General features: G+C 52.4%; 1 protein-coding gene across 1 annotated transcript; it reads left to right on the top strand.

Annotated features, from left to right (window-relative positions):
- Positions 1 to 7,397: 7,397 nt before the first annotated feature.
- On the top strand, positions 7,398 to 11,249 carry BTG2 (BTG anti-proliferation factor 2). The gene is made up of 2 exons (XM_079761959.1): positions 7,398 to 7,659; positions 8,889 to 11,249. Exons 1-2 carry the CDS (start codon positions 7,506 to 7,508, stop codon positions 9,221 to 9,223), a joined length of 489 nt encoding a protein of 162 aa, XP_079618085.1. The 5' UTR covers positions 7,398 to 7,505; the 3' UTR covers positions 9,224 to 11,249.
- The last annotated feature ends 1,834 nt before the right edge of the window (positions 11,250 to 13,083 follow it).

Raw genomic sequence — 13,083 nt, 5'->3', positions numbered from 1 at the left:
ATTTCCTGAGCAAGTGAATGGAGTGTCACGAGACAGGAGTCTGGCATAACGGAAAAAGCACGAGACTGGGGGCGAGATTACCTTCTAGTCCTCAGCCTGCCACTAAGTAGCCGTGTGACTTTGGGCATCAATTCCAATCTCATGGCCTCCTTTTCTTCATCTGGAAAATTAGAAATTCTGTGTAGATGATTTCTGAAAAGTTCACCTCTGACAGTTGACAATAATAAGAGCTATAGTTCATTGAGCATCTGTGATATTTAGGCCTTGTGCTAGGCACTCTCTGTATGTTATTACTCACCTACCCAGGAACTGTGAAGAACATATTGTCCCATCTTAAAGATAAGAATAAGAGAGATTAATGATTTGCCTCATCATAAGATAATAGGCGGCAGGTTCAGGATTAGAATCCAGGTCAGTTAACAAGAGCAAGTATGTCTAAACGACCCATGTCTTAAGGTCCAAGAGGTCTTGTGTTCAGAGGGACTGCTGTGTGCTCTTCTGGTTATTAAAGGTCTCTCTGAGAGGGCGGGGGGCTGCCTTCAGAAATCTGGCTAGGGGTCAAGGCCCTGCTTATCCCACCCTTTCTGTGGGCCTGCCCCCCCACCATTCAGTTCAGCCAGCATTGTGAATCAGGTGCTGCTGCTGGCAGGAGAGGCTGGGTGGGGGGTGGGGAGTATTGTAGGGGATACAGTGGGGATGGGACAGCTGCTGGTGTCTGGGCAGCTATGCCTGGCAACTGTGGGCTTGGAGCTCTAAGACCGCCTCTAGGACAGGGTGTGCTGAGTGGGGTGCCCAGGTCCCTGCATCAGACTGGCTTGGGTTCTCATTACAAATACAGATGCCCCGGCCCCCACCTCACTGAATCACAGTTTCTGGGGGAGCTCTTTAATCTGAATGTTTACCAAACCCCCCAGGTGATTTGAATCACTGTCCTGAGCAGTCTTATGGGATAGGGACTTGAGTGCTGGGTGAGGGATTTTAATTAATGCTGAGTGTCGGCCATGGGAAGCCACTGGAGGTTTTTACATGCCAAAAGTAACACAATTAGATTATTAATTAAGGAAAAATTACTCTGGCAACCAGTCCTCAGCATGGAGTGAAGTGAAGAGAGACGGGAGGGCAGAATACCAGCCAGTACCTATGGCAATGGTCTAGAGGGGAGAGAAGGATCAGAGCCAGGAAGGCAGTGCTCATGGCAAGAGGCAAACACAGGAAAGACATTGCAAATATGGACTCTCTAGGCCTTGACAACTGATTATCGGGGCGGGGTGTTTTAAAGATGTCTGCCGGGGTGCGAGCCTGGTGACTAGAGAAAGAATGGGGGTGCTATTGAGAGTGAGAAAGAAATCACACGTGGGGAAGAAGGGAGAAAAGTATCTTGATGTGTTGTATGTTGAGATTAAAATACCAGAAAAAATATTTTACAGATGTCCAGTTCTCAATTGGGAAAAAAAATAGTTGGGAGCTCAGTAGTGATGTGGGGGTTAGAATCAACAGTTTGAGCCCTAGCTGGTTTGGCTCAGTGGATAGAGCGTCAGCCTGCGAACTGAAAGGTCCCAGGTTTGATTCCGGTCAAGGGCACATGCACGGGTTGTGGGCTCGATCCCCAGTGGGGGACTTGCAGGAGGCAGCCGATCCATGATTCTCTCTCATCATGGATGTTTCTATATCTCTCTCTCCCTCTTCCTTCCTCTCTGAGATTATATATATATATATATATATATATATATATATATATATATATATATTTTTTTAAGAGAGAGAGAGACAACAGTTTGAGATTTATTGCATATCAGGAGTTGCAAATTCAAATACCTCCAGGGTCAAGACAGGTAATGAAAACGAGGATTAAGTATAATTTTAAAAACCCAACCTATGTCCACGGTAAACAGTAATGCCACTTGGTCTTATCAGGATCGATAGAGAGTGGTGGGGACTGTGGCAAACTGGAGGACACACTCCTGTCTTAGGTGTCAGTCATTGCTAGACAGACATAAGGGACCAGTGTTAATAGACATCCTGGTTTTTAAAGAGAAATCATAATTCTATGTTTTTAAAATATGACACTTCATAAACGTTGACAACTAATTTTTAAACTGTTGAAACATTATCCAGATCAAACCATATATATCTGTGACTGAGTCCGCTCTGCCCACAGGCTCCCAGTTTGTGACATCAGAGCCACACAGATGGGATTCAGGAGAGAGTTGAGCAAATTAAGAAGAAATCCAGGGACTATGCCACGGAGAACTAGGATCCCCACAGGTTCCCAAGCTTGCCTCTGGGTAACAACAGGGCTTAGGCCCTGATTTTTTTAGCCACTGGCTATCTGATGGCCTTCCATGCTGGTGGCAGCAAATGGAACCTGCATCTCTCATAGCTCTATCGGCTCATCACCTGGAAATGGTGTAAGCAGCCACTGGGGTTCTGCTACTCTCCAGGTTGGATGCACCGTGGGCAGGAGCCTGCAGCCTTCACTCCAACCCCTCCACGGTCATTTTCATCCCCACGTGAATTGGCCCAGCACCTCAGAGAGTCACAGTCCGGCTGGAGCAGGTGTTGCGTTTAGCACATTCTGGATGCTCCCTTTCCCCTCAGGGTGTTCGCTGCTTAGGTGCTTTTTGTATAACCGAATCTCCTTTCCGCTTCTATCTTCAGAGCAGCTGAAGGAGTGAATTACTTTTTAGCTTTCAGATTTTTCTCCCGCCCTGGACAGGTTCCCAGAACTGGTTCCTTGGGACTTAAAAATTATCGTGACCTGAATATTAGAAAGGCCTTTGCATATTCATATTTTACCAAGTCTTCCTTCGTCCAGGTGTATGGTGTTCCACTTCCCTTAACCCCAATCACCTTTGCACTATCTATTTCTGTCCCTGTCTCAGTTCACTTCGGAGTGGGGCAAGGGGCTTAAAGACGGAAATTTGTAATATAATTAATACCCCTACTTTCTCACACTCTTCATTAACAGATTTGAGGAACAATGTCATTTTCTTCTGTCCTTGATTCCTGCTCCTCATTCTAAAGAAAATGTCCTAGACTGGCTGGCCCACAGCCAACCTGGAAAAGCACAATTTTGTGCAAAGATGATAGAGAACCTGAAAGATGGCCTGTCCATTGCCCAACAAGGCTGGCAAAGAGGTACGAGTATATCCCGCCATCTTCCCACCCTGGTTAGGGAGGGAGGAAGAGGTGTCTGGTCCTCCCTGGGTGATGCTTCTTATCAGCGCTGGGCAGCCCAGCAAGCTTGTCACCAACGAGGTCTGAAAAGAAGGTCAAATTAGCATCTACACCAGCCACACTCAGACATACTCTGCCAAAACGTACTCTCCCCGCCAAAATACACATGCATCCAAATACCCACCCTTGACGATGCTCTTTGATATATAATAGTGCATGTTAACATCTGCAAACACACATTCACAATCACTCCTACCCACAAATATCAGAGCAAGCAGGCACATTTAAGTATGTATGCTTGTTCATGTATTCTCTCTCTCCCTCTCTCTCTCTCTCTCTCTCTCTCTCTCTCTCTCTCACACACACACACACACACACACACACACACACACCCCTACAAAACTACACACTGTGCCGTGTAGGAGTAAGCTGATGTCATCCTCCTAGAATATCTCAGCCCAGCCCCTGCCTGCACATGGGCTTTACTCCACCTCGGGTTTCTACACAAGGTCAGGAGAGTGGGAGGTAACCCTGGCAACCAAGCCAAGGCCCTGCAGGCCCAACAGGACGCTGGGAAGACAAGGGTAACATACAGCCTCTTGTTGCTCCTGACCGGGAGAAGAGAGCAAGGCATGTGTGTGACCCCACAGACAGGGCCAGAGCTGACTCCTCAGGAGAGAGAACCCATTTCGATGGGGATTTGGTCTGAGGGGGGCAGTTGGGATGCTCTGGGTCACTCTAGAGTGGGCCATACAGGTGGGCATCCAGGACCAGGGGAGCAGGGGTCGGGTCACAGGCACAGAAGTTTCTGGTCCAGGTGAGGCATACACTTATGTCCAACCCCACCTCCGCCACTATCTGCCCTCTGGCAATGGGCGGAGTCACGGGTCAGTGCAGTGTGTCAGGACATTTCAGGTTCAAAATTCAACTCAAGGCCCTTGGGGGAAGGGGAAGAGATGAATGAGGAGGAAGGGGAGGAAGAAACGCCGGAAGAGGAGGAGGGGAAGGACCCACTGTCCTTATCCTGATGCTCAAGCTACTTCTTGGCTGTGCCAGGGAGAGGGAGGCAGCAGGTAACACACAAAGGCAAAAAGAAGTGAAATCTGGACCTTTGAGCTTTTAAGCATCTTGGTCCTAGCAATTTAAGGGCAGTTTCAGGAAATTTCGAAAGGAATTTGTACGATAATGTATTTGACCTTATAAGAAACTTATTTGAGACCCAAATCCCGAGTTGGGAGCTGTGCACAATTACACTGTTAGTGACTTGGGGACTTTGACTGTAAGATAAATTAAGCTTCCTCTTCCTAGGTTTGTGTGAAGAAAGAAAAGAGGCTGAGAAAGTAGGGGGTGTGCCTTCTGGTTCTTATTGATAATCTATGCTCTCCACAGAATTCAGGAACTAGCCACCAGCGATGCAGCTGTCACACCCTGGGTAATGGGTAAGGGTGGGGATAAGTTCTCCTGTTCCTGTCGCAAAAATGCACACTATCTCCCCTGGGTCATCGCATCATCATCATCTGGAATAACAGCTCTGTAGGACCATGTGGGACCCTGGGCCATTGTAACAACAGCACAGGGGCTCCATGGTCTGATTTGAAGTCAGCAGATATGGTCCTAGTTCTGGCTTTTTGAGAACCAGCTGTGTGACCTGGTGCATGACACAAAAATCTACATAAGGACAGAGTTCTATTTCCTCAGGCAAAAAACAAACAGTCAGGTGATGGCCTGTCAAAATACTTTTTTCATCAATTCTGGACTAAAGCAAGGCCCGGACACCAGATCCCTGTCAACAGCACACCCAGGAAGAGATTAAGTGTCTTCAGATTTAGGTGCTGAATGATACTGTACACCTGTCTCTAGCTGCTTTCCTGACTTCCTTGGTGTTTGACCTTGGTCAATTCTGGTCTTGCTGACACCTGGTCTCTTTGGTTTGATGCTCTCTTGGTTGTCTTATATCCAGTTCCAGCCCTGTTTCCTGCAACAAGTTGTTTCCCCCTCAAAGGGCAGAGGTAAGAGTCTCATCTGGCCTGATCCAGCTCTGGGAAGGAGCCAGCAAAGAGGACACCTAGGAAATGTGTTCAAGGGCAAACACGAGAATTCCAGGAGTGCATGCAGCAGTGGAGCAGGGCATCTGGAGCCTGAACTGTCCTGGAAATGGAGGGTATATGAGCGTAGGAACCTGTTTTCAAGCAGCTTGCAAACTGTGGAGGCAAGATGTCAACTTCTAAAATGATCACCGACAATACCAAACAATAGGTTATAAATGCCAAGTGTGGGTGGTACGACGAACATGAATTCTGCAGTGGGAAAACGGTCAGGGCAGGTTTTCAAGGTGGGAGACCAAGCTGCACTGTGCCTTCGGGAGTGTGGAGGACTGGGAGGGGTGGGAAGGGGGCAGTGAGGAATCTAAGAGGTTAAGACATGAGCTATAGCACAGCAGGGCAGGCATGTTCAGGCATGCAGGGATCGGGTACCAGGATACAGGGCAGGGATGGGGATCATGGGCAAAATGTTGAGGCCTTTGGGCTGCAGAGCTGGTGTGATGCTTAGAGAACAGTAAGGAGAGTGACCCTGGAGTATAAAGTGACGAAAAACCTAAAAAGGCAGATGGGGCCAAGTTATGAAAGGTCTTACCTATGAGGCAAAGGAGTCCAAGACTTAATGCAGTAGATAAAGGGGTGGGGGTATCTCAGACGATCTGAGCATAGGAAGAGAAAGTGAATGCAGGACTCGACTAACCGTGGGACGGATGATCTGACAGATTCCACTGCAATCCTGTAGATATGAAGAAACAACACATCTAGGGACTGGGTCTGAGGAGCAAGGTACAAGGAAAAGCCAAAAAAAGAATGTGTTTTGTGGGTGGAGTAACTGGATAAATGATGGTATCTCGGACACAATGGAGATCAGGAAGAGCTGGTTCTGGAGAAGAGAAGTGGGCTGAGACTGACATGAGCTGGTGGCCGGACATCCAGGGGGAGGGACCGCCCGGGTAGGAGGAGGAGCAGCATGAGGGGGCACCAGGTTGGACTGTGCAGATGTGAAAGTCAGTTGTAAAAACAATAAACATCAACACGGGCCGCATCAATAGGATCTCTCTGAGGAAAGAAAGTGAGAGGAAAGGGACGAGGGGTGGACACCGTGCAGGGTGAGGGGACAGGGGCAGGAAGACATCCAGGGCAGACATGGCCAGCCGCGGACCTTGGTAGAGAAGCCCGCATACCTATCAAGGAAAAGGAAGGGAGACTTCCCCCAGAAAAGGTGGTCAGCAGGGCCCAGAGTTCAAGGACAAGAATTTACAGAGACCACTGGGTTTGCCTCATGTAACATATATGCATGCCGGCCCCTGGGATGTTGGTTAGAAGTCACCGCGGACGTCCGGGAGAGCCAGGCCCTGTGCACAGTCCTGTGTGTGGAAGAGGGAGATCCTGAGGCTGGATTCTGTCCCTTGAGGAGCCCTGTTTACAAAAGCTTCCGTCCACAATGAGGAAGGACCAGGGGTGGGGAAGGGGGGGAGGAAAAAGGGGTGTGGATGGCAAAATCATACCGTTGAGAGCAGACTCCTTATTAAAAAAGGTTGGCATTTAAAGGAAAACCAGAACTGGAAAAATAACTCGAGGGGACAGAAAAGCCTTGCCAGCTCCACAGGCGAGCCTGGCTATTTCCAGGCTGGAGAAAAGGCCGCTGTAGAGGCAGGACTCGAGGGCAGGGTGGTTACTGTGGACGTAAACAGAAGGCAGTCCCCACTTCCGAAGAGCCAGAAGGAACCCATTCCCACTCGTTAAGAAACATGGCAACGCGGTAAATGGTGACAGTCCCGGTGAGTGATTCTGTCAGTGAGTGGCTGGAAAATGTGGGCGTCCGAAAGGGGGATCTACTGGGAGAGATGGCATCAGCGAGGGCTTCCTGGAGGAGGTGGCTCTAGCCTGTCAGGAAGGGCGGAGAGGAAAGGTCGGGGAATCCCCGGCCGGGCGCGAGCTGGGCTCCGCTCCCTGGGGCGCTCTCCTCCGGCCCCTCCAGGTCTCCCAGGTCTCCTCCCGCCGCCCCGGCCTTGGCGCGGGGCTCGGGTTCCCAGCACTGACGTCAGCGGGCAGTGACCTCAGCGCGGAGGGGGCGGTGGGGGCGGGGCGGGCGGCTCCGGCCCCGCCCCCATCCGCTGGCAGCGGCCAATGGGCGAGGCCGTGGCTGCCCCGCCTCTCCGCAGGGTATGAAAGGCGCCTCCGGGTGCCGTCGGGCAGAGCCCCCGCCGCGGACGAGCGAGCACCCCAGGAGCCACGGGACCCCCGAACCCTCTCTCAGCCCCCCGCCGCCGCACGGGAGCCGCGCACATGAGCCAGAACAGCTGGGCCGGGAAGAGGACACACATGCTCCCCGAGATCGCCGCCGCCGTGGGCTTCCTCTCCGGGCTCCTGCGGACGCGGGGCTGCGTGAGCGAGCAGCGGCTGAAGGTGTTCAGCGGGGCGCTCCAGGAGGCGCTCACAGGTGAGCGCGCCGGGGTCCGGGCCGCCACCCCGCCACCGGGCTCAGCCCCCCGCCTGGCGTCCTTCCTCCTCCTCGGCCAGGGGAGCCGCTCGGGACTCGGCTTCCCTCCAGCCCGGGGCGGTCCACAGGCTCCCGTTCCCCGGGCCACGTCTCCCTTCCTGGCCCTGCGCGCAGGTCTCGGTCCCTGGTGGTTCTTGGGGACGGAGCGGGCGCAGATTCTTAGTCCTGGAGTGCGAGTCTGACCCCGGCTCTTGCCCGAAAAGAGGGGTGCCTGCTGGTCCGAGTGCGGGCCGATCTCCCTCCCTGGACCCCGAGACGCCCCGGACTCTGCGGTGACCCATCCGGCCGCCGGGGAGGGAGCCCTTCGGGAGAGGACCCTTTGGGGAGGGAGCCCTTCGGGAGAGGACCCTTTGGGGAGGGAGCCCTTCGGGAGAGGACCCTTTGGGGAGGGAGCCCTTTGGGAGAGGACCCTTTGGGGAGGGAGCCCTTTGGGAGAGGACCCTTTGGGGAGGGAGCCCTTTGGGAGAGGACCCTTTGGGGAGGGAGCCCTTCGGGAGAGGAGGCGCACTTGAGCCTTCTCAGCAGCCCGAGTCCCAGCGCCCTGCTTCCGGCTGTGCGCGCGCGGCTCTGGGCGGGTTGTTGACTCGCTCCAAGTTGGAGTCGGGCTCCTTTGGTGTTCCCCAGTCCCCGGAGCCCCCTGCCACCTACCAGGGGGCCGACCGAGCCTTGTAGAAAGCAACTGCGCTCCCCGGGAGTGTGTGATGGGGGCGGGTGCTGCGCGATCCGGGGAGGTGGACCAGAGATAAGCAGCTGCTGGCCGGCCGGGGAGAGACCTGTCTCCCAGCTGTGTTAGGCCCCGGGCCGGCGGTGTCCGGCCGGCCCTGACTGTGCCCACGCAGGTCCCGCCTGCTGGGGAACATCATGTTTCAGTAAAGCAACCCTATGGGACTGCCGAGCCAGCCAGTGGCCGAGGGTCTCTGACTTTTGAAGGAGGTAGAGGGAACCTCTGGGGCCCAGCGTGGGAGTGGGAGGCGCAGTAGTTTGCTGAGGATCCAACCATGATGCTTGTCTTCCTGGGTTTGAAACTGGAAGTCATGGCAAGCCACCTTGTTGACTTAAAACCGCCGGGTCGCTTCCTCTCCTTTACCCCTTCCTCCCCCCTTGCAGGCGAGGCACCCCTGGCCCAGCGGCTCTAACCAAGGGGTCTCCCCTTTGTCCTGTCTCCACAGAGCACTACAAACACCACTGGTTCCCCGAGAAGCCTTCCAAGGGCTCCGGCTACCGCTGCATCCGCATCAACCACAAGATGGACCCCATCATCAGCAAGGTGGCCAGCCAGATCGGACTCAGCCAGCCCCAGCTGCACCGGCTGCTGCCCCGAGAGCTCACCCTGTGGGTGGATCCCTACGAGGTGTCCTACCGGATCGGGGAGGACGGCTCCATCTGCGTCCTGTATGAGGAGGCCCCGCTGGTCGCCTCCTACGGGCTCCTCACCTGCAAGAACCAAATGATGCTGGGCAGGAGCAGCCCCCCCAAGAACTACGTGATGGCCGTCTCCAGTTAGCTCCCCTGCCCCCCGCTCCGCACTCCACTGTACTCAACCTGCGGGGACAACAGGCCACAGCATACCTCAACCTGGGGAACTGCATTTTAAATGAAGAGCTATTTATATATATTATTTTTTTAAGAAAAGGGGAGAAAAAAAAACCGTAAAGATTTTTTTAAAGAAAAAAATCCTTAAAGGGTGCTGCTTGGAAGCGGCCTCCCCAGGTGCCTTTGGAGAGAATTGTGGTGGCTTCAGTCTGGGGGGGCCAGTGTCTGCCTGTGGGAGGGGGAGCCGCTAGGGGTGGGCCCGACCAAGTGGGGGGGAGGTGGGAGAAGCTGGGCCAGCACCTCAAGATGTGAGAGGGAACAAGCGTGGTTAGCAGCTGTGAATGAGATGGGACCTCGCCCCTCTCCCCACCCGGACACCCGCATCCCTGACCTCAGGGCCCTTCAAGCCTGGACTTAACTCATGTTGCCTAATCTTCACTTTCATTTTTCTGATGAGATCCTGGGCAGAGAGTGATTCCTTTTGTCCCACACAGCTTTCCTTAAAATCATCACTTGTTTCTAATTCTATCCTCAGGGGCCTGTAGGTATTGTTTCCCAGCCAGGAATCGAAAGCTTTTTGGGGGAGTCACGGGAGTGGGGCAGGGTTGGAGGTGACGGGGGCTGGGGTGTCAGGGTACTCTACACAAAACCTTCGCTTTGCAATGTGCTGCTCCGTGTGTAAGTGTGCTGAATAACTCGGGGGTGATTTGCAATGGACTTTTAAGACCCAAAGAGTGTCCGCTGGGTATTTACAAAACCCTTCTTTCTGGATCCACGTGAAAGTGCTAATGCTGCTGCCATTATCCCTTTGAGAGGTGGCTCAAAAGCTACAGGGAACTCCAAGTCCTTTATGACTGCCTTCTTTTTAAAAGCACAACACTCCCCTCTCACTCTCCCCGCTCCTCTCCCCCTCTGGTTGGGCCATGGAGCGATCCTGTTTTCTCAGTCACTGTGCAATATGGCCTCCCAGTCCCAGGAGGATTGTGGAGAACGGGCCCTCAGACCCTCCTGGCGCTCTAGCGGGGTAGGGAAGCCTCACTCCCTCTGTCCTCGGAACTGGCTGGCTGCTCAGCCTGGCAGGTGTCCTTGGCTGACCCCGGACAGCCCAAGTTCTGGAGGATTACTGGGTATTCTTGTAGGGCTGACACTAAACACCAAACACTGGGCATTGCTTTTTCTCCCTGGTGCTCAGAGCGCCGCTGGGAGAGGTTGCTGTCTCTCTCAGTGCAATCCAAATTTGTCTGTTAGACGTGTGCAATATTTACTGTTTTGGGTTGGAGAAAAATGGAAAACTACCTTTGGTTTCTCAGTGACATTAGTGAGGGGTTCTCGGAAGGCCTTGAGTTTCCCAAACCTGAATCACCTTACAAAGGACATAGCTAGGCCATCTGGTCAACCTGGCTACCCTCCTGCTATTGACCCTTCTGCCCCAACCCCCAAAATCCCCTCCCGACTGCACCCCCCTTTCCTGGGTTTCTTAACTACTCAATTCTGACTCAGAGGTGCTATTTACCAAACACTCTCCCAACCCATTCCTGCCTATCCTGCCTCCTCCTTTTCAACTCTCCAGATCCAAGCTGTTTTTCCCAGACCCTGTTTCCAGTCTTAATTGCTTTAAAGGGGACTCGGGGCCCCACAGACCCAGGAGCTTATATCCTGGCCTGTGGGGTGAAACAAAGCTGTGAATCCCTGAAGATTTCGTTGTTGCGTGTTGCAAACAGGTCCTGCCTTTTCAGAAGCAGCCTCATGGTCTCATGCTTAATCTTTTCTCTCTTCTTTTCGACGTTCACTTTAAAAACTAAATGCCCAGAGCTGGACTGTTGAGCAGGCCTGTCTCTCCTATTAGGTAAAAATAAATAGTAGTGCATTTGTAAGCTATTCTGAAAGAAAAGACAAAGGTTACTAATTGTATAATAGTGTTTTTATATGGAAGAATGTACAGCTTTATGGACAAATGTACACTGTTTTGTTACTTTAATAAAACTGTAGCAGGTGAAGTTGTGTGGCGTAGAGAAGGTAAAATTCCCACATCGTTCATTTGGGTCTTTCAGATCCAGATCCTCTGTGTCTTCAGTTGCACTCAGAAAACCCATAGCATGTGGCCGGATAAAAGGAAAATCTTAAGTTGTGTGGTGAGGGCATTTCCAAGCATCCCCTCTTCTCCAGGAAGTAGCTCCATATTGACTCCCTCTGATGCATATTCTGCGAAAATGCTAGATGTGAGAGGATTCATCTGATGTATCCTTGCTAGGCCTCAGCTGTATGCACTCCTTCCATTCAGCAAGAATGTATTGTCAGTAAGTTCTGGACGCTGGAAACATCAAAGGTGCTTAGACACAGCCTCTCTTCTCACAGATGGGGTGGCGAGCAGGGAATCCTTCACCCCTTCTCAAGTTGGGGCAGAATTGTTAGAATTTCCTGGTGCAGCCTCTCTTCTCACAGACGGGGTGGCGAGCAGGGAATCCTTCATCCCTTCTCAAGTTGGGGCAGAATTGTTAGAAATTCCTGCTGCAGGCTCTCCTGAGCTCCCTGGAACTACCATCTGCTGCCCACTGTTCTTGTCTCATTAGACAGAATAGTGGGACTTCAGTTGTTGCTATTGAAGACGCAAGTGCATTTTTGACCTGAGCTAGTTTTTTGTTTTGTTTTTCTTGGCCATCGGTGCTGTCTTTAAAATTTAAGCATGTTGACTCATGAACTATGGGATCCCCTCATACACACACACACACTTCATTTCCTCCATGACCCTCATCAAGAAACATGTAGTTTGACCTAGGTGTGCTAGGTAGCAGGTGGGACCTGGAGACTGTGGGATAGGCTGGGAGGGTAGGTGAGCCGGAATACGGGGGTGGGGGAAGCCCGCTCACCTGTGTCATAAATAGAATTGGTTATGAGGACCCACTTGTGTCAAGATGTGATTTAAAGGAAGGCCCCCAGGTTCATTTGTAACTCCTGATACAAATGTCTTACCCACTCATGTATAAGGACCTACTTTTTTGGGTGTAAGGACCCAGTGTTAAGGTTGAATGTTCTCCCATCCAAGAGGGCTCTTCTCTTGTTTGGTACAAAGTCAGAATCTATCTAGTTTCCCAATAGGCCCCACTCACGATGGGTATTTCATTTAGTAGAAAACCTGAAGTTCATGGGAGCTTGTCTAGAAGTTAAGGGGACATCATCCCAAACCCCCGTCTCCAAGCCACGGAAACTGCAGGATGGCAGGTTCATCATGGGGCTGCTCTTGGCTCGGGGCAGACTAACAGTCCCTCAATTTTCATGAAAGGGTTTGTGACCAAGCAAATGTGTTATTTGCTTTAGTTCAGGAGGCGTGGAGAGTGCCCCTGGCCAGCTGGGGTGCAGGGGCTGTGGACAGGAGCTGCCTACAGAGCTGCAGGTGGTAGCTGTGTCGAGGACTGAGCAGCAGTCGGTCATTCTGCTCCCAGCTTCCCCAGTTGGTAAACAGCTGCAGTCTGACTGAGCCCTGGGAGACCTGTGCTCGCTCAGTCAGCTGTTTCTGGATGATAATGCACCTCCCAGAGAGTGTAGACAAGGCCCTGGGAGCTGCAGATTAAGAGCCGTCCCGGCTCCTGATAAGGAGGTTTGGGTGGGGTCGTCTATGAGGCTGCAACAAACAAGGTCCAGGAGGAAGAGACCCATTGCTGTGAGCCTGACATCTGATCATGTATAGCCTTTGGGAAGCAACACGGGCCTCCAGGCTTCCAGGCCAGTGTCAGCACCCCACCCAGCAAAGCCTGGCACACTGGAGACAAGGACAAGGACAGAGGGAAGAACTGAGCATCATGGGAGCACATGGAGGGGGAAGGGGGACATGCC

The sequence above is a fragment of the Cnephaeus nilssonii genome, assembly GCF_951640355.1.
Source record: "Cnephaeus nilssonii genome assembly, chromosome: 21".
NCBI classification, from domain to species: Eukaryota; Metazoa; Chordata; class Mammalia; order Chiroptera; family Vespertilionidae; genus Cnephaeus; species Cnephaeus nilssonii.
Note: the sequence above shows the minus strand (reverse complement) of the source record. Positions and strands in the feature narration are given on the sequence as shown.

Excerpts from the sequence above, each read along its gene's own strand:
- BTG2 (XM_079761959.1), top strand. The coding sequence starts at position 7,506 with ATGAGCCAGAACAGCTGGGCCGGGAAGAGGACACACATGCTCCCCGAG. Across the intron at positions 7,660-8,888 it reads GCTCCAGGAGGCGCTCACAG|AGCACTACAAACACCACTGG; the intron begins GTGAGCGCGCCG and ends CTGTCTCCACAG.